At 43.3% G+C, this 23847-nt stretch overlaps 1 protein-coding gene across 1 annotated transcript in view; it reads left to right on the top strand.

Annotated features, from left to right (window-relative positions):
- The window catches only part of gse1b (Gse1 coiled-coil protein b), a 161301-nt gene that overhangs the window by 117269 nt on the left and 20185 nt on the right, over window positions 1–23847 (top strand). The window contains exon 3 of the mRNA XM_086025544.1: window positions 20672–20869. Within this exon, the coding sequence (XP_085881670.1) occupies window positions 20672–20869 (198 nt within the window). The remainder of the gene's footprint in view (window positions 1–20671; window positions 20870–23847) is intronic.

Below are 23847 nucleotides of genomic sequence, written 5' to 3'. Positions count from 1 at the left end.
GGCTGATAGATTGTAATGAATGTAACAGCAGTCAGATCCTTCAAAAGCCTCTCAAAAGCTTAAGCCCCTTTATTAAATTAAGCAAACGATGCCTTAGGCCAGGTCTGCTGCTGGGGGAGAGAGGGGTAGGGGAGTCGGGGCGGGGGGTAAAGGCTACAGAGATAAAGAGGAATGTTAGCAGCGTGGATAGAAAGTAATAATGTTTGGGGTGTATAAAAGAGGGTAGAGTAGAGGCAAAGATGGACAGAGATGGCCCCCCAAAAATAGGAACACCAGCAAAATGTAGTACTGTTTAAAATAAATATTTTACAAAGATACAGTTTTGTTAGAGAAGTATTACTGTAGCAAGATAGTGTACATGAATAACAACTTATCACTAACTGCAAAGACTAATTACCAAAATTGATGTAACGCTAAAATTGCTCATTGTTGTTATATGTGTGTGTGTGGGGGGGGGGGGGGGCAGTGCCGGGACTAAATTTAACGAAATTCAATAAAAGAAATTTTAACACAAGCCCCTGTGACTAAACCAACAGACGGTGGCTCTGTCAGTGAGGGGAACCCTGTCCAAGCGGTAGCGTGTCTGAGGCGGATCAGAGGCAGAGGTCTCTGTGCCGCATCATACCTGCTGCCTCTCACTGGCAGGCAGGTCAAATAGAGGTGAGGGACACATGAGCACTTGGATGAAAGACAAGACACGCTGTCATTACCACACACTGCACAAGTGCATCCAGACACACATTCTCGAGTAAGGTCATGACATCTAAAGCACTAATATTAGGTAGGATTAGTGGTGGGAAGTAGCAAAGAATGTACTTGATTTCTTGATGTTGATTTCTCAGGTGTCTGTACTTCACTTGAATATTAATATTTCTCACTTTTTATTCCTACTTCCTAAATTTTAAAATAAATATCGAATTTCTACACTGTACTTTGCCAAAATAGGCCTTTTTTCAACCTTGGCGGATTTTGACGTCGTAAAAAAGGATGTAAATAGAGAAAGGGAAAGTCAACTGTGGTTCAGATTTTCATTGTCCAGTTGATTGGGGGGAAAGAGACAATTGCGACATGGAGGAATATGAACCAGGAAACATTTGCTACCTTTTTATTCTTCTCAGTATGAGCAGTTAATAAAGGAGGGAACCTATTTTGTGCATGGTAATATAGTTATATAATTGACAGTTAATTTTTTATTTTTTTCTGCATTTTTTTTCACCTCAAGAGGTGAATCAGTACTTCTACTTTTCCAGAGTCTTTTTTTTTTACCCAGGTATCTGTATTACTGTTTAAGTATGGAGTGTAAGTACTTTTGCCACCTGTAAGTGGTGTGTCTTTTTCTACTTCATGCAGGTTGTAGCAGGAGTCCCACAATGTATACTTAATTAATCCAATGCAATTAGGAATGCCTCATCCTACCTCCTCAACCATTGCCTATCTAATCCAAATATCCATCCTTGGCTTTGGAAGAAAAGTTCGTCTTTACCGCTTACAAGAGTAGCTTTGATTGTACAATCTGTGTAGCCAGTGCCGCCTAATCCACAGTAAAACCATTGATGAACTAGTAAGGGTTTTGGTCGATTTGATGAAGCTTGTCGTCTGAGGCTTCACTGTGTGCTCTTGGTCAGTGGCTGTCCCCTTGTGGACAATCATTGAATTACCTCTTCTGCTCTCTATGAGCTCATTGAATAGTCATCCATCCATAGTGCAACATAATTAATTATGCAACATAATTAATTAACAAAACAAAGGGGTTGTTTCCTTACACCTGTGCTTACGTCAAATAAAGATGTGATTTCCTTTCTAATTTTTGTCTCATATAGGCCCGAGGCATTCCAGCTATTTTAGTGCCCTCATAGATGCTTTGAAGCCACAAGATTAAATGACATTTTGTGGGATTCTTTCAATATGGGCCAACACAATTTGAAAAATATGGGTGCATTATGTAATTGGCTAAAGCAACACTTGTTGTCCACCAGTAGTAGGAATAGATTAAGTCCAACTATAGTCACAGGTTTTGGTTTCCACTGTCATGGAGTCATTAGTAACGATGTTTCTATTAAGTAGTAAGCATGAATAATAATGATTATTATTATTGTTATCATTATCGATATATATAAATAGGTGTATAGCAAGTTTCAAGGCAGCCCTTTAAAAATATATTTGTTTAGGCAGGCATTAAAGTTAGATTGTTTTGATTAGTTTTTTATTTTGAATTGTTTTTACTAGGTTCAAGCCTGTTAGCTCACAAGCTAGCTGGTGGCTACGCCTCTTGTTGCGGCGCTGAAAACCCCGTAACGACTTGGTGTGAAATTATTCCCGCCACCGGAGGCTTTAAGCAGATATATTGTCACAACTCAAACAGAGAGATGTGTACAAAGAAAGTTACTAGACAAAGCAGCATCCATTTTCTAGCCGGGTATAGTTTCACAAATTCAGCATACACACATATAGCATTTGAAAACAGAGACAATGGATTTTAAAGTCTCATTTTATATACCTTGCAATGGTTTTTAAAATCCTTCTAATTTGGCAGGGTTGTTAAAGGCCCTGTAAAGTCGTGGAGCGAGCTGACCACGAATTTTCATGTTACAAGCAGCTACTTGTAGTAGCTACTAGCTACTAGTGGGCTTGCGGACCTGCTGAGCGGTGGACCATTGGCAGGTCCGTCCAATACTCAACAGCCTCATTCTATGTGCCGTCTGTAGAAACACACAACAGGAGTGCTTTGGGGAAAGTTAACTATTTATTACGTTTTCTAGCCTGCGAGCTAACGAGCTCGCTCGAATGTGGTCATCCAATACACCTTGCTCTGTGCTGTTGTGTGGGTCCCCACATAGCCACTGGCGGAGCTACGGTAAAGGTCGGAGGGCACCGGCCCCGATGAAATATGACTGGATCCCCAGGTGCTAGGAAAGATAAATCATTTTAGGGTATTTTCCGATTTTTCCCATATTTCCCCCCATTCTCCGTAGAGAACATATAATGAATGTCTGTCTGGGTTTTCTAAAGACTTTTTGGGGTTTGTAAAGGAAATGTTTTTATTTTGCAGACCGCCTCGAGGCGCTTTTTGCTTACTTATTTGTCCGCAACCAACCACTGCTTCTCTTTGAAAGGTTTAAAAGCAATTCTGACCTCTTGTCAGTCCTTACGAATGCGTTTGGCGCCGTGTTTTTGGTTTCGTAGAAGTGACGTCAAAGGACGGAAGTTCCTTCTGAATGGACAGTATTTGGCTAACTACTGCCGCCGAGAGGCTTGGCGTGTGTTTGAAAATGCAATTCCGCGGTTTCGTGTGGATGCGTTTTTTTTATGTGTATTCCAACGCAGGCGGGGGAGGAGGATATATGGTTGTTTAAAAAAACCCGGCTACGTGTAGACAAGGCCTAAATATATCCCAGTGGGCATCTGAAGTCAATTCAACATCACATCAAAATCATTCAATTGATGTCATATTGAATTGACGTCAGATGCTCATTGGGATGGGTTGATGCTGTATCTGCTTTATCAGTCACTGAACTAAGTTTGATGTTGGAAGAAGTGACTCCGTTGAGAGTGGTTGAGGATCGCTACTTTCTTACTCCTTAGTGGGTGGAGGTGGTGGATGTGGTGGTAGTGGGGGGTTTAGCAAAGCGGGTTCAGTCGGACATTGGAGGCGTGACTGAGGGGGGGAGCAGGTGCCTATGCCCCCACCCCATCCGGCTTGTCTGTCTGTCTGTCTGTCTGTCCGGCCCCCGCCTGCGAGGAAGCCCCACCTCCCGGCTCCCGGCTCGCAGCAACCGGCCACCTTCTCTTCTCTTCTCCTCTGAGCTCCGCGCTGGAGCTTCCTGCGTGACAACAAAAGTCGGAGTACTCGACAGATGGATGTATCCGCGTTCCCTCCGCCGATGACGGCAGGAAGTTACTAATTTATTAAGCCTGGAATTCGCCCTTTCTCGCTATTTGCGGTGAGTGTAAACCTTGTGGCGTTTGGAAGCTGTTTTCGGGGTGGGGGTGTTTGTGTTCGCCGAGTATACGACGAGGGGTTGTGAAGCCCTGAGGACATCGAGCAAACGGCGTCTGTCTTTTCGCCGCCTTCAGCCGTTGTTCAGGCAGAAAAGTGCGGAAGGGGAAGCAAAAGCCAAGTAGCGATTGAAGTGTTTAGCTCTCGTGCTATTATTGTATCGTTATGGTTTCCAGACAATTGTCTTTTAAAAGCAGATAAAGATAAGCCTGAAATCTTGACCCCCTAGCCCCCAAGCACACCCACCAAAATTAACTTCAAGTTTCTGTAGCGCTGTTGTGTTATCATGCAAAACACAACCCCGAGGCTTTCTTTGCTGACCCTTTATGTGAATTAAAGTAAACAGTAGCTTTTCCACAACACACGCAAATGCCAAGGCTCGTTTAAACCTGGCATTGTCTTGCATCTGTTGACGCATGCTGTGAGGGCCATTTGGTGCTCTCGAGTGAAGGATGTGACCCTATTTGTTGACGTGTGTTTTGTATGTGCACGTTTGTGTGCGCGCGGCAGGTGGACCGTGTAGAATCACTTCCCACGCGCGCGCCTTCACTTCGCTTGAGGCGCGGGCACGCTCAGCAGCTGCTTCTGGAGGCGCGCTCATGCCACTCATCGCCCTCTCAGACACACACACGCAACACACGCACACCTCACCAAGCACCCCCCCCCACCCCAAGGGCAGTTGGCCACTGAAGAAGACACAAATTCACTGCTGTTGCTTGACTTGTAGTGACTTTAAATGTGTACTACTGTGCAATGTTTTTCATTCTTGAAATTAAGTATATAAAGTGTGTCAGAAATATTCAAAAAAATTGGTGTAACAAAAGCTACATTTCAAACCCAAACTACAAGTGTTCCCGGTCAATGTGGGTCCCCCCCCCCCTTTTTTTTCCCCTCCGAGCTAAGATCAAGGGTGTAGTTTGTTTCGTAGTTTGGATTTGAAATACAGTGATCCCTCGCTACTTCGCACTTCAACTTTCGCGCCCTCAGTGCATTGCGGGTTTTTCAGAAGCATTCGTAAATTAAAAATGAAACAACACGGCCATATCGGGATGATAAAACATACAATAGTGTTTCAGTGGATGCTGTATCTTTTAATCAGTCATTGAACTAAGTTTAATCTATTTGTTTTCAAGAAATAGGAAGTGAATTTTTATCATGGTTGAGATTAGGACTGGGCGATATGACTGAAAAGTATATCACGATATAAGTGTTTCATATTGGTCGATATCGATATATATTGATTTCTTTTCTGTTTTTAAACTATTGAAAATTATGACCCGAAGAAAAATACATTTAGGTTATTTTATTTTAACATAATACTTAACCTTTAACAAGAGGTCAATGTAACTATGAAAGAGAGAAATAAATTGGTCGATATAAAGGTTAAATAAACTCAATTTTAAAGATAATGTGCTTTGAAGGGCTGAGAAATGTTTGAAAAACCGTCACAGTCTAAGTATTTGATATCAGTCAATAATGATAATTATTGATTTGTTTTAAACCTATTTTTCTAAATAACTCTTTTTGTGTACATCGGTAACGTAACATGCAGTTTGTCCTCCACCAGTGCAGTGTAAATGCTTATTTGCATTAGGTCTACCTCAAAGCAGTTGTTGACACATATGTTCATTCAATGTTCATCCAATGTAAGTGAACGAATACTCTTGCAGTGCATACATCATCGTTTACAAACCGTCTTAGGACTACTTTATCTTTTTAGCGGACTCATCATTGCCATAGTCCATTCATATTTTGCTTACTTGATTTTACCTTGAGTGCTGTGCCGGTGTCAGATAAGGCTAACTACTGCTAGCATGTCAAAGACAAGAACTCCTCTACTTGTACACCATGGCTCCATCCATTAATAAGGTTATCATGCATAATATAATGTAATTGTAAGAGTTGTAGAGTCGAGTGGTCACATTTATTTGAGCAAAGTTATGGCGCTCGCTCGCTGGACGCGAGCATAGCGCACGGCTACTGGTGCTTCACTTGCAGTAACTTGAAATGTTCAATGTATACAATATTTTTTAATTCCTCAAATTACTTATCCTGTGGAATCTCTGTTCAGGAACACCGCTGCTCTCAAACAAATTAGTTTACAAACAACATTCCTGGACAAGTATTGCTTGTGTTTAAAAATGTGAAATGCACAGGTGTGCTTTCTCTTGCACCTGTCATTCATTGCTTGCGTCAAGTATTCCACCTTCAGATACATGCTTTTGTTTTTTTGTCTATGATTAGTATCCACCTGTTACACTTTTGCATTAAATAAAGTACTACTCCGGATTGATCCTTAATCTTGGTCTAGATTAAGACATAGTGGACATATGGGGTATATGAATGTCTTTTGGGATTTGTCATGTGTCAATGAAAATCTCTCTGCTGTTCATCATCAATATCCTGACAGACAAAAAAAAAAGCTGCTGTTATCCAAAACTATTTACAGCACTGTCACAAAATAGTAGTGCTCACTGGGACTTATGTGGCCACAAATACTTTATAACAGTCTATACACGTCATAATAATTATTATTATTTTATTATTATTATAATTATTATTATAATTTCACAACTTCTCTTTGCGGTTCAGTTGAGAATGAGCCTGTTAGCTGACTTTTTATGTCTCTTCTTGGTGCTCTTTATACCATTAGCTTGTTGTTGAGTTGATCGTTTGAATCAGGTGTGTTGGAGCATGGAGAGATCTAAAACAGGCAGGATATGGCTCTCGAGGAAGTAAAGTTCCCTGTCCCTGGGTTATAGGGACAGCAGCTCTGTAAAACGTGTATTTTATTGATTGCACACATGAGATCTTCCTTGTCGTTTCTGGTTGTGGTGATACTCAGTCAGCATGGAGTATTTCAATACTTTGGCCCACTTCTTTTGTAAGCCGACAAAAGTTAAGACTTGTATGATACAATGTTGTCTTAATTGTTGCACATATGCAATTCTTAGTTGACTACTGTCTGCAACTACTACTTAATTGACTAAATACAGTTACGTTTGATTAAACACATACTACCATACTTCTTGTGGATGGTCTCATTACAATATTCAAGAATGACGGGAACGATGGAAGACTAAAACATCACATACATGTTGTTTCTTTATCAGTGTAGTTATTATTTTGTTATGGGCTGACAAAATGTAGGCAAATTATTTTCACCTTTTTTTTTTTTAAACCACATGTGAATAGAGAGGCAGTTTTTGTGATAAAATACACCTCTTTGATAAGTGGATATGCGTATTTACTCAGTACTAATGTAGTCTAAAACCTAATATCGGCTTCTTTAAGTTGATGTTGCCTGAATTTATTTTCTTGATTGTCCAAACCCATCGTCAATGCACAGAAAGTGGGCTCCAGTATTCAGTCAATGAACTGTGTATGTTGCAGAGGCATTTGGTTTCCAATCTGATGGTCTCTGTGTGTTGATACAACTTTGAAAATGTTGGACACAGTTAGATACAGTAAGTGTGTTCACATTATTGTCGGCATCAAAGCACATCGGGGAGAGGGCATTGGGTCAGTGCAGGGGCGGAGGAGGCCCATTCTGCCACTCAAATATTTGATAATATTAGTTTGTGTGAACATCTAATACACTGATCCATCTCTTGTAACATAATACGCTTGCATTGCCAGAAAATACGAAAACACACAAACACACGCACACTATAATGCGTTATAAACAGGTATGCCAACAACAGGTTTCTCAGAGTGAAAAATGAATAATCAAACATTGTCATAGAGGCGCCAAATGTTAGGCCATGTTTGAAAGCAACTAGCTCACAGCAGCGCCATCAGATTCAAGTTTATAAGATGTGGCAGTCCTGCACTCTTCAGCCACATCCGGATTTCAATCCTTAACCATCACTATATCGTGGTTGGAGGTCAAGTATGCTGACAGCTGCACTAAGACCCCCAGTGTGCTAACATCTTTTAACGATTCCGAGGAGTGAGGTTAGACCAACGTACTTTCGCGCAGCGAAAGTTAGCATCTGTTACATATACAGTTACATATACAGTCCATTTGACAGAATGTGACGTGACCAAATGCCCACAAATGACACTGACACTGGTTTATATGCAATTGACTGCTTTCAATAGTTAGTAATTTAGTTCATTTAAGCGCACTGATTGACAGAAGGAATAATAATGGAGTTTAGTGACTTGTAGAGGATTTATCTTCCCTTGAAACAAATGAATAGAATGTCTGACAGTTGAGCACACAATGAGGCCTTGTCTACACGTAGCCGGCGTTTTTTCATACGGCAAATATTATCCTGCGGTTTGCCCTGTCATCTATGCGCTCCCGGAGGTTTTTTCATTGAAAACCGGAAACTCCGGCCACGGTGGAGGTTTGCGGATATCCCCGGACCCACGTTTGAATGTGGACAGTCGTAACCGGAGATTTACGTGGTCACTATGCGACAAAAATGCTCTGATTTCACTTACGCAATTTGTGTTTCCAAGAGAGACAAGATGGATACCCGCCGAGCTGCGTTGGATGTAGCCATTCTTCTGCCGCTTTTGGCTTCCTATTTTGTTTGCAACCAACTACTGCTTTTCGTTGAAGAGTACAGGCGAAAATGCATTACTACAAGGTCGGCTCTTGACCGCCAGATAACTCCGGTACGTCCAAGGTACGTTCCCCGGACGGAAGTTCATTTTGAATGGACAGTATTTGGCTAACTACTGCCACCTAGAGGCTTGGCATGCTTGTAAATGCGTTTTAAAACGCACTTCCGTGATTTGACATACATGCGGTCTTTTGGATGTGTACTCCTACACACGCTTGGGGGATACTGGGTTGTTAAAAAGCCCGGCTATGTGTAGACAAGGCTACTGTAGGCAAGGCAGACTGTAAGATGATGCATGAAAAGCTGGCTCTGAGTTGAAGCATTTCCCGCTCGTGACGTGCCATTTTAAAGTCGTTGAACACTCTCCTCAGTAATCATGCCTTTAACCGGGTCGACATGCTTTCAGGGGCCTCTTGTGCAGTTTGCGGCCTTGTGCTAGCCAGCAGTGTGGTGAGCGTCTGGGGGCTAGACGGCAGCTGTGTTCAGGAGAGTGTCGGTGACAGTTTGTCTGTGGTGACAGCACCTGGCGCTGTTAGCACAGTCCCAAGCAGCTCCCTGTACTGTTTACACAAGGAGCCATGGTGTTAAAGGTGGCCCACTTTGCATTTCCTTATCAACAGCATTCATTGATTGCTTTGAATAGCAATGACTGTAGAGCGACAGAGGACCTTTGCATGGCTTTGCATAGTTCCTCAATAGAGACGCTGGTGCTGGATGCATTTTACTCGAAGAGGCTTAGATTTGACTAGCATTGCAAAACAATGTCCAGAGATGGTATGCAGATGGTGGTGCAGGCAAACCACTCTCTTTGTGTGTCAGGGCAGGGTTGCTATGTGGTCTGCCTGTGTGATGGTGGAGAAACCGCTATAGGATGTTCAGGAAATGAAGGTTTTGCTTGGCCAGCACGCACAGCTTTTTTTCTCTCATGTCGCCACTTGGGTTAGCCTCTCTCTAGAGGGATTTCTCTGGATATGTCCGGGACTTTGTGGCATTTCAGATGCTTGGAGGCTTATCCTTTTGAATGCGGGATTAGGGGTGTTAAAGTTAACTTAAATAAAGAAACTCTAACAGATGATGACCAGTTAGGATAGTGGAACAATCAAGTTACAAGGTAGTTACCTCTGCGTGAATTAGGTGCTCAACTTTCAGCATGAACCGGAACCGGCATTATGTCATCATGATCACTGTTTTCACAAGTCCACTTTCTATGTTACAGACTTAAACATCTTGGGAATGCAAGTTGGCAAACATTACAATCCCGCTTCCTACTAATGTGCGTAGGATGATGATCAAGAAAAGTGGTCACCGACAACGTACAGTCGCACATTTAGCTTCTTGATGAACTATAGCACTTCCGATGGTGAGGGCTGTGAGCAATCTCAAAAGCTCTGAGGCGTATCAGTACCTACACAGTAATAAAGTTGGTCGTGTTTTAGAGCTTGCACACAGTCTTAGTTACCTTAGAGCAGACGTAGGACCCAGCTAAACCCTTCATTTTATATCAACCTCCCCACTGCATGGTGCTCCGAAAAACAAAGCAATACCTGGTACATAATAACAGCAACAATATTAATGCAGATTCATCTGAAAATATTTAATTGTTTAACAATTTATTATGTCTGTGCTGAAATGATTAATTATACATTATTATTACTGACTAGCAACAGTCCAAAACGCACGGCACATATCAATTGTTCAGAGAAAGGTCAAATTATTTTGTTACCTGACTAATACTACAGCGATGTCCCCCATACACATACAAATCATTCCTGATGTTCTTGTGACATTGTTCTCAATCTTTAAGTGGCACCCGACGAATCTTCTCCAGTGGTTTGTCGTAACGCGGGCCCAAAGTTTGATGCGTGTGTTGCTCAGGTCGGATTTTTGTCCATTAAATGAAAGGAATACACGTAAAACGTCCAGGTGGTCATTTTCAGACTAATCCTGTGTTCCTCGTCCAGCGGTCGGCACTGAGAACCGTACCGATTATCACAAACAACCTTCTCTCCTTGTCCAGGGTGAATCTTCAAAACATGGTCCTTGAAGCCACAGACTCAACTTATTCTGGTTGTTAGTAACGCCAGCAAGTTCCCAAGCAATGTACAATGGTTTTAAATGCTATGGGGGCCTGTGCTTATTTAAAAAGGAAAAAAAATACATATAAAATAAACGAAAGCTGCTGTAAAGAAATGGCTCAATGCTACTACCGGTGTCACACAGGAAGTCGCGCTCATAATTGTTTCTACATCAGAGCCATCAGGAATAAAGTGGATAGGCACAACCTAATACTACACCAGGAAGTCAAGTACAACACCAAAGCGGACGTTTCCTGTGCTTCTCTTTTTTTTGTTGTTGTTATTGTAGACATGCTACTTTGTGTTCCTTTTTTCCCTGCTGAAGTCATGTATCGCTGTGTGTGCTCCCTCAATGGTCTTCTGTCACGGTGATATGTCCTTGTGTCACCTCACCTAACAAAACTCACTTATCCCTATATGGGTAGTGTGCGACCAATAAGTGCTCGCAACGCGGTTAAGAGTGTAACTCTAATTTGCTTGTCACATTACACACGCACACTGTATTGCTATAAATTGCCTGCTGTCTAATGGAATGTATTTCAGGGTCAAAATTATTTTTTTTTTAACCCCACCTGTCCCAAATAATCTCATAAAGTAGCATGTATCTTTGTTATATAGAGTTACATCAATTCTTACAATGTTTTTATCAGTTTTGCGTAGTAAGTAATAATAGACGACATCACCACTTCTAACAGTCTCAAAACCAGTTTGACTCACTGTCACCAAATCACATCAAGAGACCAGATGCATGCCACTCATTTGTATGAAATAATTGCCGCGTGCTTGAGTGACTCTTGCTTCATTCATGACACCAGACCTTTAGATACCTGTAGGTATTGCATTTTCGTTTGTGTTAGCCAGCGTTCGCTGCTGCCATTGTCGCGGAGGCTGATAAGCAGCGGCTAAACAAACAGGGCAGGCAACATGAGCACACTAGATAAGGGAATGATACACACTCAGCACTGGCCATGCTTGACTTCTTGCCCACACCTCTTTCTCAGTCACCATTATTAATGTCAGTGTACTCAATATGTAATGCGTGTACCACTTGTGTGTTTTTTGTGTATACGCATGTACATACAGTATGTACAGTATACTGTATGTGTGTATGTGTACAGAATGTATGTGTGCGTGCGTGTGTTTGTGCCTGTCTGTCTTGTTTATTTCTCTGTGTAACCCAACATTACACTACAGGCTATTCTTTAACAAAGGCCTTTTCTACTGCTATCACACCATAATCACTCCTTCGCCTCTATCTCTGTCTGCCTCTGTCCCTCTTAAACATGGTTTGTCTGTTTGCCACTTGTAACACACACATACACCCTTCCCCCTTGTGACATCAGCGCAATCAGCTGATTGTCATATTGTGTGTTTTGCTCAACTCATGCACGGAGCTTTCTGCGTTGTCCGTGTTGCCTACTTCTGTTATCTGGCTGCTGTTTGCACAGGTAGAGCTGCTCTTTTATTTACCAGTATCTCTCTTCATATTTGAGCTGAAGACAGGCGATAATGTGGCCCTTCATTCCATTTCTCGATGATGTCACAATTCATATATGCATCAAGGTCATGCTATTGAATGAAAACCAATAGGTGGTTCTATAGAACTAAATAAATGAGATTTACTGTGGAATATTTGCTGCACTTTTATCACACTCTGAGCATTGAAATCTGTTCCCTTATACTAAACATTTTGTACTGAATTTCTTAAATCGGTGGCAAGGGGAATTTATTAGCTTTCAGGTGTTTTATTACAGAAACGGGCTTTATTTGTGCAAATGCATTTTTAAACAATACGATTTACCACATTTCACAAAAGTATTGATGTAGTATTATATCAGTTTAAGTTACCAATACCACGAAAGACATTTTACAAATAGGTTGGATTGAATCAATGAAAATGTATTAGTCATTTTATAATGCCAACCTCCGTGGTGGTGTCATATGTCATTGTAAAATGACATCAAGCTAGTGGCGACCACCTGTTTTTTTTCTGGGATTTAAAAGGTGGCGACATTAACATATTACATACATTTTTAATTTAATTAAATTTTTGTTTCATTTGCATGATATTAAAGTTAAACATTTAAATTTCTATATAATTAAGTGATACATGTTTTTTTTGCACATCTCCGAAGTAGGGCTGGGCAGTAAATTGAAATATGTTCGTGATTTTGATTTTCACTTCTCTTGATCTTAAAAGCATTATAATCGAAGAAAATTTATTAATTTGCAGAGCGACGCTATACATAAACACAAGGAATTTAACAATACTCAAAAGCAAATATTCTTCCCCATGTGTGAAAAATGAGTTATATTGAGTGCTCAATCATCAACAACTCTTCTTATCTCATTTTGTGTACTCCATGCATCCACTCGTTTTTTTTTTGCCATCACAGGGGGCGGCCATTTTGACATTTTTCTGTCAACTGAAAATAACATCAAAGTTGCTCAGGTAACAACCAATCACGGCTCAGCTTCCGAAAACAAGTGAGCCGCCCCCGGACATAAACGGGTGGATTTGACTCCTTAACCCATATTCCACAAACACAATATCAATCAGAATGCCGTGTTTAGACTAGTGGGGCTGCATAGAACATATTATTGTAAAGAATTTTCACGGTTGACTTCCTCTTTAAGTACATGTTAAATATCGCAATAATATCGACATTGCAATGTTCAACACTTATATTGCATATTGCATGTTTTTACAATATCATGCAGCTCTTGTATATTATCATTTTACTTTGTAATTAATTTATTTTCTTGTTGGTCTTTCAAGTTATATTGAAAGTTGAGTTTTCAAGGATTCAGGGAATTTTCATTATCATACCAGCACACATTTCTAGATGATATGGCACGAAATACGATACCTGAGGCGAGGTCCCATGTTAGCTCAGTAAGTTCCAAGACAACAAAATACTCTAAAATAAATATGATTGAGATAAAGAAAATGCTTATTCATGGTTTGAATGTGTGAAGAGATATAAAGCAGCAAAGGTGTGGCTGCAGCGGAATGAGAATGCAAGAGAATTGACTTTTACGTGATATTTACAAGTTCATTTTGTAGTTAACAAAAAAGAAGAGTGTGTTCAAGAACAACGTATTCAACGTGCGGGATGAATGGGTATGACGCTATGATGGTAGTTTTGAGTGGTTGAGTTTTGGTAGTATACTTTGTTTTGACATCAATGAATAAGCGGATTTATTCATCATGGTTTCAATATGAGTCAAAATACTTGTAATGATTATTTTTTTCTATTATCGCCAAGCCCTCCAGGTTTGGAGGTAGAAAATGGAAAAGACACAAACAGGGACTGTAAATAAAGTCGAATTTGGAGTGTATCATTTAGTGGCAAGTGCAGCTTGTGTTCATAGCACTTCATGTTTAAGAGCATCACCGGTGCTTTAACCGTGATGTGCTCAATGACAGTGCTTCTGTTCTACTTGTTTGCCTCCGTTTGCGCTTTTGAGTTCACGTGCACAACATCTGCCACGTCTTGCCGCACTGCCACCTTCCCCTGTCTCATTGCAGCAGGTGCTTAAGAGAGCGAGGTCGGCAGGGCCCGACGGCACTGTAGACGATGATGGCGAGGATGGGTGAGTCAAGAGTGGACTCCCTGCCTCCTCTCAGCCAAACAGCTGGGCTGATGCTGAAGCTGGCCCCCTCATTAGGAGAGCAGCGGGGGCTGCGTCCCCCTCAGCAAGAAGCTGCTGAGAGTGCGCAGCCACACAGACAGCAGCTTGACTCCTGGGGCATGGACCATGTGAGCCAGAGAAGACAGAAGGCTCTAATGTGCGCGTGGTACTGTGTGTGCGTGTGTGTGTCTGTGTGCGCATATGTGTGCTTGCACCCTAAGCAGCGTTGTCAAGCGTAACCAGACTGTGCTGTCACGCGCCCACGCTGGTGTCTCCGAGAACCCAGCTACACACTCCTCAGATGACACGCGCGCGCACACAAACACACACACACACAGCAACCTCTACCCCAGCCAGCATGTAATTAACAGACAGAGGAAATGGCGCTGTCGGGGTGGCTGAGTCGGATGCAGGGAGGAGGAGAGAAAAATCATCTGAGCTTGTGCTTCCCCTCAAGACAGACTTTCTGTGGATGCGTGTTTCTCCGAATACAGGGAGAGGAAGGAGACGAGAGGGAAAAGCGGTGCTGGCTGCTCTTTTGAAAGGTTTTGTGTTTGTCTTGCAAGCTAGCGCCATGCAGGTTGAGGTGCTGGTGCTGGTGCTGGTGTGCAGTGTGCAGCGTGACTAGAAGAGCACAAGAGAAGTAGGAAGTGAGGGATGAATAATGAGAACACACACACACACACACACACACACACACAGCCACTTAAAGCTTCCTGTGTATTGCTTTTGTGCTGGCCGTGCGTCAATGTGGGTAGGTTTAAATGCGTGTGTGCGCGTGCACTAAAGACAGTGAGAAAGTGAGGTCAAAGGGAGATGTTCTCCGCTGTAGCTGCATAATGGAGGCCTGCTGTATAATGACAGCCCTCACACAGGCAACGCTCGCTGGCTGCCTTCCTGATTCTTGGCTCCTCCCTTCCTTGTTTCTCACCCCGACTCTTTGTCTTCCTTCTCGCGCTTCGGCTCGGTAGTCACAGAACTACCGTTGCAGGATTTCCTTGATATGATTTCTTGGCCTTTGCCATGAGGCAAATGAGGTGGCGTGCACGCGCTCAGACCTGCGCTTGCAGGTGTGTGCGTACTTGCAAGCACACAAACAGACACATCCGTCCTTTCACGCTCAAGGCTAGATTGCCCTGACATCTCATCTTTGAAGTCAAACAAACCTGGAACCACCAGAGCAGGTTTATCCTGCTGTGCTCTAATGTACTATGCTGTGAGTGAGTGAGTGAGTGAGTCTGTATACTCATACCAAAGCTTCACTTTCCACTTAGCACCTACTTGTACCTTAACTGGTGTGGACAAGATTACTAAACAGAAGATTTTACCTTAAGGGCTGTTCTTATTCCTTCAGTCATTTGGTTATGTACATTTCGGTCTGTAGGTATTTTGTATTGTTTTGTTTGGTTTTCATTCATTCATTTTGAAAGGTAAGTGTTGGTAAAGCATGTTCAAGAGGAAACTCTGACTATAGTGTGTGCATGTGCAATGATCAAATATTATGTCACTGTCCAAATGATTGTGACCCTTAAAAATGTAGGTGCTCTGCAACGGCTGCAGTTCCTAAAATGTATTCTTTTTCCACTTTCGACCTCTAAAATGTAATCCAAAAGTCTAAACTTCAACCACACACACACACATTTGTTGATTGTTTTATTTCAAATCCTGCGTGGTGTGTAGAAATTGTACAATCTGTCGTTGTCCAAATACCTGTTGACCTAACTGTAGCTGTAGTTTTTTTCTCTCTTGAATCGCTCTCTGTAATTCAGAGGGAAGTCATGTCCTTTATACAAGCTGCTTCTAACTTCGTTTGTTCACGTCACTTGTATTTCTCTGTGGCTTTTATAGTAAGAGTGCTCTCCCCCTTGGACAGCCCCTCAGCACAGCTAACAAGGCTGTCAGCCATAGCGGATGACATGTTCTCATCACACTAACTCCAAAATCCCTCCCGTTTGAGTGGCTGAGCTACTTAACCCTGGCTCATTTCACCATGACAGGAAGTTGAACTGGCCCTCAAATGAAAGCTGGTTTTTTTTTTTTCCCCCGGTGAGCAAAAAATGTGTGATCCCCTTTTTCAACAGCTATCATGTTCTATGATGTGAACATTTTATTGAACACTTCATGTTGCAAAATTCACACTGGTCTCCAAAAACAGGATATTAATAAGTCACTTGTGTGTTATTAGCATTCCACCCATATCGTTAAAGCTCATCTACAAACAAAGAAGAGTTGACAAATGTGTTGTATGAACCGGAGTTGCTAATAGTCAAACCCTTCCAGCAGGTTTCTGGAAGAACCAGTACAGTGCACGGAGTGTATTCGTTCTGCTAGTACTGTACAGTGGGAAAAGTCAACAACAGCACGATTGTTGAATTTACGAGAGTTCGATTTGAATACGGTTTTCGCTAACTTCCTTGCCAAAATGTGGCATGTCAGTGAATTGCAGCAACATTTGTCTGGCCAGCATGAGGAGGATGCTAAAATGAAAGCGTTCCAAGCTTGTTAAAAAAGCATCTGCATTCTCTTGAAGCGAACAGTGCTTCTGCGGTTGTTATAGGCGATCCGCTTCCAGCCTGGCTTTTGTTCAACTTGACGTAGACGAGCCGGTAGATGGATCAGTCCGATGGGCTGCCACTGCTAGTTTTAACAAGCTGATAGGCAAATCCCTTCCTGGTTAAAGATTAACCACTCGCCAAAGCTGCCACTGCATTATCTCCACACTGGCCGGGGCACACAGGAGCCAAGAGGATTTTGTTTGTGTGTGTGTCAGAGAGAGAGAGAGAGAGAGAGAGAGAGAGAGAGAGAGAGACCGAGAGAGAGAGAGAAATCCGAATTCAAACCGCTGAAAGGTGGAACTGTGTGTTTATTCGGTGATGGGGGTTAGTGATGAGCTTTACTCTGTGGGGTGTTAATACTGTGTGTTTACGGTATGGCATTTAGCAGTCAATCTGTTCAGACCATGTGTGTGCGTTTGTGGTTTGTTGTAATCTACATTCCGTTTTTCAGACCTTTTGTTTTATTTTCCCCGAGGGCGAAACAGCACGAGGAAGCTCAGTGTGTATAACAGATTCCTTTTAACAAATGGCTTGCCAGTGCAACTGTTGAACTGTTGAACTGTGTGCCAAAACATATTGTGTATTCACGTCTCCTTAGAGTTTCATGCAAAACAGTATTATCAGTTAAATCAGTTTCTCCCCTCCTGTCTTGCATGTGATTGGATTTAAAAGGCAAGGCTGGGACCTGTGCATGCTTTACAAATGATCTGGGAGATGACGCCATCTACTGGCTATTTCTAGAGCTTCCAATCGCCTTGTAAGACTGACCTGGAGGCTGGCTCACTGGTGTGTTAGTCAGTAGGGTCTGAGTACCATCATCTCCTTTGGTATAAATGCTTTTTCTCGTGTGCTGTTGTCTTGTTAAACCAAGCTCTTGGTGGATCTTTTTTTTTCCCTTTACATCCTTTTGTGCATATAACTCTCAGTATCAGCGGTCTTGCAATGCAGTCATAAAAAGGAGGAGGAGGAGGAGGACTACTACTGATGTTTGAGGAGGAACTTTGGAATGTCCAAAATTGTTGAAGATAAATCATGAAGCACGGGAGACTGATGGTCTTAAGTCTTATTCCTGTACTGATTCATTAAGTAGTTGTTTTTTTTATGACGTTGTCCATAGCGTCACACTGAAATCGTTTTGCTTTCATTAGAGTTGTGACGGCACCTGACTCAATCTGGGTCAGATCTCTGACGGTGGTTGCCTCATGATAAGAACAAGCTGAGGTGTGTGATGATGGGGAGATAAAGCGAGAGCATGTCCTGAAGAACAGAGTAGCGCTTTGTCAAAAGGTGACCTTTTGCTCTGTGCTCACGACCGTGGAGCTGTGCCCCGATGGTAATCCCTTTCCGCTGTCATCTCCCCGGTCTTCCTGCTCCCTCGCCCTTCTGAGGAAAAAAAGGAGAAGTGGCGGCAGGAAGCCACTAAAAAATATGACCCATTCACACCCCTGCAGCGAGAGCAGGACAGACAGAGCGTAAGCTGTGCTTTTACTTACCCACTATACTCCACTGCGGTCACCCTGATAGCCTCTGGTCTCACATAAATATGCCGTCCTCAGTTTGGTGTGGGGAAGTTGCTTTTTTGCGTCTTTCCATTGTTGTTGGGAATGTCAAAATAGCGATGACAACCCAAGTATGCCTCTAAAGTCAATTGAGCTGAGCTCATTGTGGGCAATGTTCCTAACACCACGGTTCCTCCACGCTCCAGGGCTTGTCACAGGCCACAACATGTCTTTTCGTCTCGAGGAGGGAAGGGGAATTTACTAAACCTTTGTGTTTCCAATTGCGTCAATACATTCGCACACATTTTAGCAAAGGGGTCACGCGTGGCGAAGGGCTGAGCATCTTCTCTCTCTCTCTCTCTCTCTCTCTCTCCCTCCCCCATACAGCTCGCTTTGGCAAGCCATGCATGCCTGTGTCTGTTATCTACAAATGGTTAAGGAATTATAGGTTGAGAGGGGTGGAGGAGGGAGAGTGTGAAGGAGGGAGGTTTATGTGTGTGGGTGGGTGGGGGGGCTGAGGTCATGTGACATCGCAGCAGCTGCTAGGCTAAGAATTTCTGTTTTCTCACTCAGAGGGAGAGAGCGAGAACACGGAGGGGAGAGATAGGCAGCGCGTGCGGTGTGTTGCTTTGTTAGATAAGCTCCAAACGGTCTTTGTGAGAGGCAGCACCAGAGACGGCAACGCAGGCGGGGAGGGAGAGCAGGCGGACAGGCAGACGAGAGGAGATAGATAGACGTGAGGGAGCAGGAAGATGGTGTGCGTCCTCTCAGTGGCCGCCGGTGCGCGCTGGTGTGGGCTGAATGTGAAGATGCAGACATGGGGGATCCAGGCGCTTCCACTCCTTTGTGCAGTAAGGAGCTACAACCACACATGTGTTTGTCTGTTTGGCGGGGGGAGAGGATTGTGATGAGTGGAGGTGACAGGAACCGGGGCCAGACCGCCGGATGTGTGGCTCTGTGTTTGTCAAGCTTTATGCTCGTCTGTCTCCTTTCACCATGTGGCTTGATGTGTGCGGTCCCCACGCAGCCTTCTGTCTTGATTTATGTACATTTATGTACATTTCTTCTTCAATGGTCGCTCTCTGTCTTTCGTTTACGCTCTTCTCCTGCCTTTATGGAATTTCTATGCCAGAAAGCGGCTTGACTAAGTAGTATTACCGGACAGGGCAGTGTGTGTGTTTGCTCCTTTGCCACGTTCCCAATGGCGCAGTGTGTATTGTTCAGCCAGTAGTCATCATTGTTGACTCCATTATTAATTGTGCACCGGGTTCACACGGAGTGCACCGGGTAACTGGGGGGTTACAGCCAGGACTATCTGTGAGCTGTTGGGAATGTTATTCTCTCTCCCTCTCTCTCTCTCTCTCTCTCTTTCTCACTCTCCCTCATGTATGAATCCACTGCTGCGTATGTGTCAGCGTGTGTGTGTGTGTCAGACACATGCAGGATGCCGTGCTGCTCAGCTCCGGAGGGGACACAATCTATTTATAGCCCTCTCAGCCTCGAGAGTAAACTCAGATCAAATCCTATTTATACAATTGAGTTATTGACATTTCTTTTCCATGTCAGTGGGTCATTTTTGTGCTAGTTTTCTGAGTATACCAGTCTGGATATAAACTGTCCTCTGAACTGCCGTTCGCGTGTGTGTGCGTGTGTGTGTGTGTTGTCGGAGCATGTAAGGCTATCACACGCCCTTCTGGCATTTAAGGCTTCCACTGACTGAGGGGCTGTCAACACGGTGTCACCTTTCCACATACACACACAAGACACACACAGGAAGGAAGGGAACCACCTCCCACCCTTTCTTCCCTTCCAACTGTCTTACATGAGAAATCAGCCTTTTATGTCGTGCTATTGGAGGAAGCCTCATAAACATGCGAACTGTGATAACATTCACAGTTAACACGCAAGGTAACACAATCACTTTGATTGTGTCGGGGCATGCGCCGTTCCGACGTTGTGTATTGTCTCACCTTTGACCTCAAGCAGACATGCAGCCAGACTTTTCAGTCTCGGCTGAGGAAGGTCGACCTGCCCTCGTAACCTCCCACCTCTGACCCCAAGCTATACAATGAATGGCCCACTGCCCCTCACACCACCAATCCCCATCCGCTCCAGCTGTCACAGAAACTCAGCACCGCACTGTCACTGTGCAAGAGAACGGCTTTATGTGTTGTTCTTTTCTCATTTACATATCTGTCGTTCAATGGTATATTATTTTCACTAATGTGAGAGCGTTTGAATGAGTAAACGTCACTCATCATCACATCATCAACTTTTTGGTAAACTCTCTATCGGCTATTGAAATCGTTACGTCCCTTCTGTTTGTTTGCAGGCATGAGCCATGAGCCAAAGTCACCATCCTTAGGAATGATCTCCACGGCAACCCGTACAACGGCGACGGTCAGCCCTCTCACCCCGTCGCCTCTTAACGGCTCCATCGTAGCCAATGGAAGCCCAGCTGCCCAGTCGGCTCACTCAGGATTCGCTGCAGCCCTCCGAAAACTGGCAAAACAGGCAGAAGAACCTCGAGGTAAAGTTCTGATGCGAGCATGAAGCCAGAGCCTCCGTCACAACTGTCTGCATGACATATTTGTTGGTGCTGTATTTGTGTATGGAAGCGTTTCATGGGCCGTTTGTGCAGCTGAGTGCAATATTGCTATTTATAGGCAAGGGATTGACTTAGTTGACGGCCCTTAAGAAAATGGAATGAAGAGGAAAGGAGAGGAATTGACTTGGCCAGTGCAAAACCTTCCACTTGCCCGTGATGTAATCGTCCGTTGTTTTTGCGGCGTGTTTTGGGTCACTGCATTTTGGCTCATTAGCATAATGGAGGATCTTCCAGTCAGTTGGTTACATCTTTACATACATACACAGTGTAATAAAGGTTCATTTTGCCGCTGCCATCATGTTGTTGGTGAATGAAGATGAATGAATCCATCCTAAAAGAAGCCATGCAAGTCCAAGCTATGGCATTTACTGCCAATGAGTTTTACAGTTGAGCTTGTATGTTGGGGATCGTGAGCACAATCATTTTTTTCTCCAAGTTTTTTTTCCCTTTCCATCACTTTGGTAAAGGTGGGGCGACCCGACCCATAATTATTTAGTAATATTGGGGGGAAGATTTAATCTGACTGCATATGCTGAGGAACCTTGGATTACTAAAGATGGCAGCTCAGAGCGTCCCTGGATTGAACGAGATTGTGTTTGCTGTCATGTCTTATTTTCAGATCCGATCAATGATCGATCAGCAAATTACTACAACCAGTGTCTGATTTTGCATAAAATGTCAAATATCTGTCGATCCGATTCATCTGATCACATTTGTGTAAAGTCTCATTTAAATAACCAATGTAATTGGAAACAACTGGATAAGAAAACTCAACCGCCAGTCACGTGTTCCAGGAGCTTTGCTCGTGTGAAAAATGGGTGGGTTCCAACTAATTTTCCTATCTTGTGTAAGTTGTGTATCCAATTCAGATATAAATACCTGGAAATGAAATGCTTTTCGTGGTTAATGTACAGTAACCAGTTATTATAAGATACAATTATTGTGGGAGTGGGGTGCACATATACAATGCATTACTGTATATCGTCTCTGTAGTGCGCTATGATACAGCACATCGCACTATCAATATTTTTTTCCCAACCTTGTTACTAACCTCACCCCATTAGAACTTTGCAGCGTGACCACTTGGTGACTTTCTCGTTCCCCATCTGGAGTTAATGGAGGCCTGTATATGTTTGTGTGTGCTCATATCTAGCTTTTGTTGAGACCCAGCTAGCCCTGTTGTCCATCCTTGCTCAGGCTCTTAAATCAGCCTCCTGGCTGTCCCCAGACACGTTGCTCCCCTGCAAATGATTTATTAAGTGCAGATAGAGAGAGGACTCAGCTCTCATCACCTCCCTCGTGATCCTTCTCCCCTTCATCTCACTTCACGCCCTCAACCCTGTATGCGCGCTCTATTACTTTCTACTTCTGTCTCCCTCCAAAAGAAAAATTTCCTTCCAGAAGCCATTCTTGCCACCTACTTTTTTTTTTTTTTTTTTTTGTCTGGGGCTTGTTTTTTTTTTTGTAAGATAGTTCTCTTCTTATCACTCTGTCTTGCTTTTTAATATTTTCCCATCCTGCTGCAAGATGAGAATATGTGCGAATACCAAGTCGAATTCTTTGTCTTTGTTGTACAAAAGGTCACCTCATCGGATAATTGCTGATAAATCCCAAGCACCGTTTTTAATAAAATCACAAAAAAAGCTACTTTGCTATTTTTGCGTCCTGCTGACTGTGCCATCTGGCTGGTCTAGGATGTGATGTGTAATATGAGTCAGTCATTGGGGCATCAAGGGCAACTCCACTTGTGTTCCGAGCCATGACCCCGGGGTGTGTCGAAGTGTGTCACCCCCGGAACTCCAGCCACATAAATTTCTTCGCCTGTATTTATCGGCAACACACCCCAACAGCCCCACGCATGCAAATAGTTGCCTTTGCAACCTTGTAAGCAAGCTGCAGCCTGCCATCTTTTCATGAGCCGCTTTGACTCAATCTCTCACGCCGTGGTTAGATGAGTTGTGCAGGATACTGCATATGGGATGGAATGACTCACCGTCCTATGGCCTGGAGGAATTATCTTGGTTTTAGTGCCGCTATCACCGCCGGCAGCTATTGAACTCATTTAAGTCCCACAGCACCGTCGCTGTTTATATGCACACATGCATACCCAGACACACGAATTTTCACTTGTCTGTGGCAAGTATAATGAATAGTTCCGTGTGCTGAGTGCTGCGCTGAAGAGGGGAGGTGATGGATAATGAGCTTCAGAGTGGCACAAAACACACGCGCACACACACAAAGTGCTGATAACACACTGCCTCAAAAAGCCCAGCCTGCTGATATGTGATTAATTAGGCAGATCTGGGTTTAATCCTCGCAGTTGTTTCCTCTGACGCGCTTGTAGACACATCATCAGAATTTCATCACTGGCTTCATACCAACTGTTGTACCCAGCTTGGAAATAGAGTGACTACAGAGAGAGAGAGAGAACAAAGGTGCACAAGATAGTGAAGTACATTGGCAGGACAAAAAAAACATTTGAAGGTAATTAGCAGATTTGTGCGAACCTGAGGTGTTACTCTGAGATTGTCTGTGAGAAGTGTGTTTGTGCGCATGTGTCCGGAGGCTCTCCTTGTTTCTTGGAGCATGCTGGGACAGTGAGGCAGTGTGTCTGTGACCTCTCCATCTGGAACCTGCCTGGAGCTCGCACTGCCTGGCTGTGCTGCGCATGTATCTTCAAGGCAAAAGCCTCCAGGCTGTGACTGGCACTGACACACTCACAAACAAGCCCATTTGACACCACACCACCATTCAACCTCCTCCATGTAACATAACCGGATTTCTTGCGTGACCCTCATCAGTTGCTGCATTGAAGAGCATTTAAGAGCAGTGTACAGTTTATACAGTCAGCTGAAAAAAGAATGTCCCTTTTTCTCTGTATTTTCAAACCACTTTCGAAC

This window comes from Filicampus tigris, chromosome 3, assembly GCF_054856515.1.
Source record: "Filicampus tigris isolate MCC_2025a chromosome 3, RoL_Ftig_1.0, whole genome shotgun sequence".
Lineage (NCBI taxonomy): Eukaryota > Metazoa > Chordata > Actinopteri > Syngnathiformes > Syngnathidae > Filicampus > Filicampus tigris.
The sequence above is the reverse complement of the archived record's forward strand: the minus strand, read 5'-3'. Positions and strand labels throughout refer to the sequence as shown.